General features: G+C 56.0%; 1 protein-coding gene across 1 annotated transcript in view; it reads right to left on the reverse strand.

The window, feature by feature from the left end:
- PALD1 (phosphatase domain containing, paladin 1) overlaps positions 1-3,101 on the reverse strand; it is an 85,951-nt gene that overhangs the window by 33,193 nt on the left and 49,657 nt on the right. Inside the window, exons 5-8 of the mRNA XM_023509606.1 lie at positions 2,469-2,633; positions 1,393-1,595; positions 1,157-1,232; positions 17-27 (exon numbers count right to left, since the gene is read on the reverse strand). Of these exons, the coding sequence (XP_023365374.1) occupies positions 17-27; positions 1,157-1,232; positions 1,393-1,595; positions 2,469-2,633 (455 nt within the window). The remainder of the gene's footprint in view (positions 1-16; positions 28-1,156; positions 1,233-1,392; positions 1,596-2,468; positions 2,634-3,101) is intronic.

Below are 3,101 nucleotides of genomic sequence, written 5' to 3' on the forward strand. Positions count from 1 at the left end.
TTGGTCCTGCCCACACCTGCCTGGCCGCTGAAGAGGAGGGCAGGGGGAGGCCCGCGGGCAACACGGAGTGGGAGCAGGCTGGGGGTTTCCTGCGGAAAGATCGTGAACATTGGCAACAATGTGACCCAGAAACCCCTTGGCTAAAGACCTAGTCAGGGAAGGGAGTCCATGACATCAGCCCACTCCTCCCCCACAGTCAGCAGCAGGGTAGGCTCAGCAAGTGGCTCAGCCTCCTCAGTGCCTCCCCAAGCCTGGGAGCAGTGAGTGTGCTCTGAAGTGAGAGTTATTCAGAGGGAACCAGGCCTGTATTCAACACCCTGAGAGATGATAAAATAACATAATGTCCTGAAAAGGGGGGGACAGAAACATCACCAGACTCAGGAAATATCCACTTAAGAATCTCTTACTCGAGAAGTAAGACTCTCTAGCTCCCTAAGAAATGAGAAACTTCAGGTCTAGAAAGCAGAGATGATGTTTCCAAGTCCATACAGCAACTTAGCAGCTGTGCCATAGCCAGAATGCAGCCCTCCCATAGTTGGTGCCAGACCATCACAAATGCACACCTGCACACATGCATAGAAATACGTGCACACAGGGACACACGGACACATACACACACACACACAGGGACACATGCACATGAGCACAGGGACACATGCACATGAGCACAAGGACATATGCACACAGTCTCACACACACAGGGGCATGTGCATGCACGCACAGAGTCATACAGAGGCACACACATACAGGAGCACGTGCATACACACACACTGAAGCACACACACAGGGGCACGCGCATACACGCACACAGGGACACCTGCACACATGCACACAAGGACATATGTACACACTCTCACGCACACAGGGGCATGTGCATGCACGCACAGAGTCATACAGAGGCACACACATACAGGAGCATGTGCATACATGCACACTGAAGCACACGCACACAGGGACACCCACACACATGCACACAGAGGACAGAGATACAAATATACATAGACATGTACTCAGAGACACAGATACCAACACACACCCCCAACACATGACTCCAGACACAACACAAAAGGCCCCTCCTCTGAGAAAAGCCAGAAGCCAAGTCCACCCTAAGCACCTCCATGGAGACTACTCTTAGAGCAACGGCGCCCCCACTCACTCGCAGAACACTGATAAAGGCATCAAACTGGGCTTCCAGAGGTGCCCCCTGCTCCGGCAGGGGCAGGCGGTGGTACCTGCCGGGAGAGGAGAGCAGCCATCAGCGAGGCACCACCCTGCCTCCATCCTCCAGCACAGTTAGGAAACACCCTCCACCCTGGGGGATGAGGATGGGGAACTCAGCCCAATCTGCAGACAGTAACACTGAGACCAGGCTCAGGTCCCAAGAGCACCCACAGCCAGCACAGCAGCCAGGTCCAGAGGATGGCCCTGTGGTACCTGTAGGTGGGCCACAGGAAGAGGGGACGCCTGAACACCTCCTCAGTCACATGCACATCGTCCTCACCCCGGACGGGCACAGCACGGGGCTCCCCGCGCAGGTGCTCGGTATTGTGGTACACATGGTAGGTGTTCTCACTCAGCTGGGCAAAGTCGTGGATCTAGAAAAGGGTGTGGGGTCAGAGGACCATGACCTTACCATCAGTCCCTCCCTGAGTGTTCTGGCTGAGTTCTGGAGTGACCAGACCACACAGAGGCCACACATCAGCTTCTTTTCCTCTAGGAGGGAAGAGCATGGCCAGAAGCACCCTCTGTACCCTGCCTGGGCATCTAAGGGATTGGGGTGGGCCCAAGGGCAGCCACCCACACATGGGCCAGACAGGAAGGCTGTGCCCAGTGGGTGGCAGGAATTTGCTAAGACGCCACACTGCCAGCATAGGGCAAGGCTCGGTCAGCTGGGGGCTGAAGCAGAGAGCACAGAAGGCCAGGAGGGGGGACAAGGCCAGCAGGTGCCATGGTCTTGGTTCCTGCCCACAGAGCCTATGTGTAGCTCAGAATGCTACTCTCTATTCACACACCTCCACAGTATGGTATGTCAACTGTCTCAGAGACCTCAATAAGCCTCTGTCTTGGGGGTGAGCAAAAGGACAGAGGAATCCTGGAATGTCCAACAGGTCCCAACAAGAGGTTTGACTCGCCCATGACCTCATGACTCAGGAAGGCTGACCTGCCATCTCAGGCCTCTTAGTCTAGGGCCCTTTTTGTGCCATCAGACCCCTTTCTAAGTAAATATGTTGGGATTGAGGAGAAAAGCAGGCGGGAAGAGGCAGAGGCAGCGAGAGCTGAGAACAGATGTCCTGCCTTTGCTGCTTATGCCTCAGCCACACTCACCCAAGCACGGAGCAGAGATGGGAATTGTGGCTGGTGACGGCAGGTGGGCAGGCCTCACAGAACACGTCTGCAAGCTGGGCTATAGGGGAGGAGGAGTCTCAGCTCAGCTGCCCAGAGCCCACCAGGGCAGAGCCTGGACTTACCTCCTTCCGGATGGCCAGCTCCAAACTCTCTGCCTGCACCCCAGGTCCGAGGCCCTGCAGGTTCTCATGAAGGCTCTGCTTATCTCGGGGTGTGTAGGAAACGAAGTCCTCATCGGCACGCAGGAACAGCACGGGCTCCCCCCGCACACAGAAAACGATGCACTCCTGCCAGGAGCCCAAGGGGGAAGACAGCCATGGCCACCATCCTGCAGACACCCGCCACACAGTCCCCTCTCCCACGTCTACCCAGGCTGTGCTCTCTCCCCAAGGGTCCAGAACCCCGCCCCATTCCTGCCACCTGCAGCCTGCCCCAGGGCAAAGCTCAGCCCAAATGTCACCTCCTCCTGACCCTCCCAGTCAGCAGTGACCCCTCCCTCCTCTCAAGGCCTATCTGACTTTCCGGGCATTAATTCTGACTGTGTATTAACATTATCAATGAATACAACTTTTCTCCCTTGACAACTACAGGCTCCTCACAAGCAGAATCATGTCCTGGTCATTTTCATGCACCCCTGATTCCTAGCATGGAACCTTAGATAAATCAGGTGCTTGACTCAGTGCCTATGGCTCAAGTGGCTAAGGCGCCAGGCACATACACCTAAAGTGGCGGGTTCGAATCCAGCCTGGGCCCGC

Source organism: Otolemur garnettii, unplaced genomic scaffold (genome assembly GCF_000181295.1).
Source record: "Otolemur garnettii isolate 467f Iridium unplaced genomic scaffold, OtoGar3 scaffold00008, whole genome shotgun sequence".
NCBI lineage: Eukaryota > Metazoa > Chordata > Mammalia > Primates > Galagidae > Otolemur > Otolemur garnettii.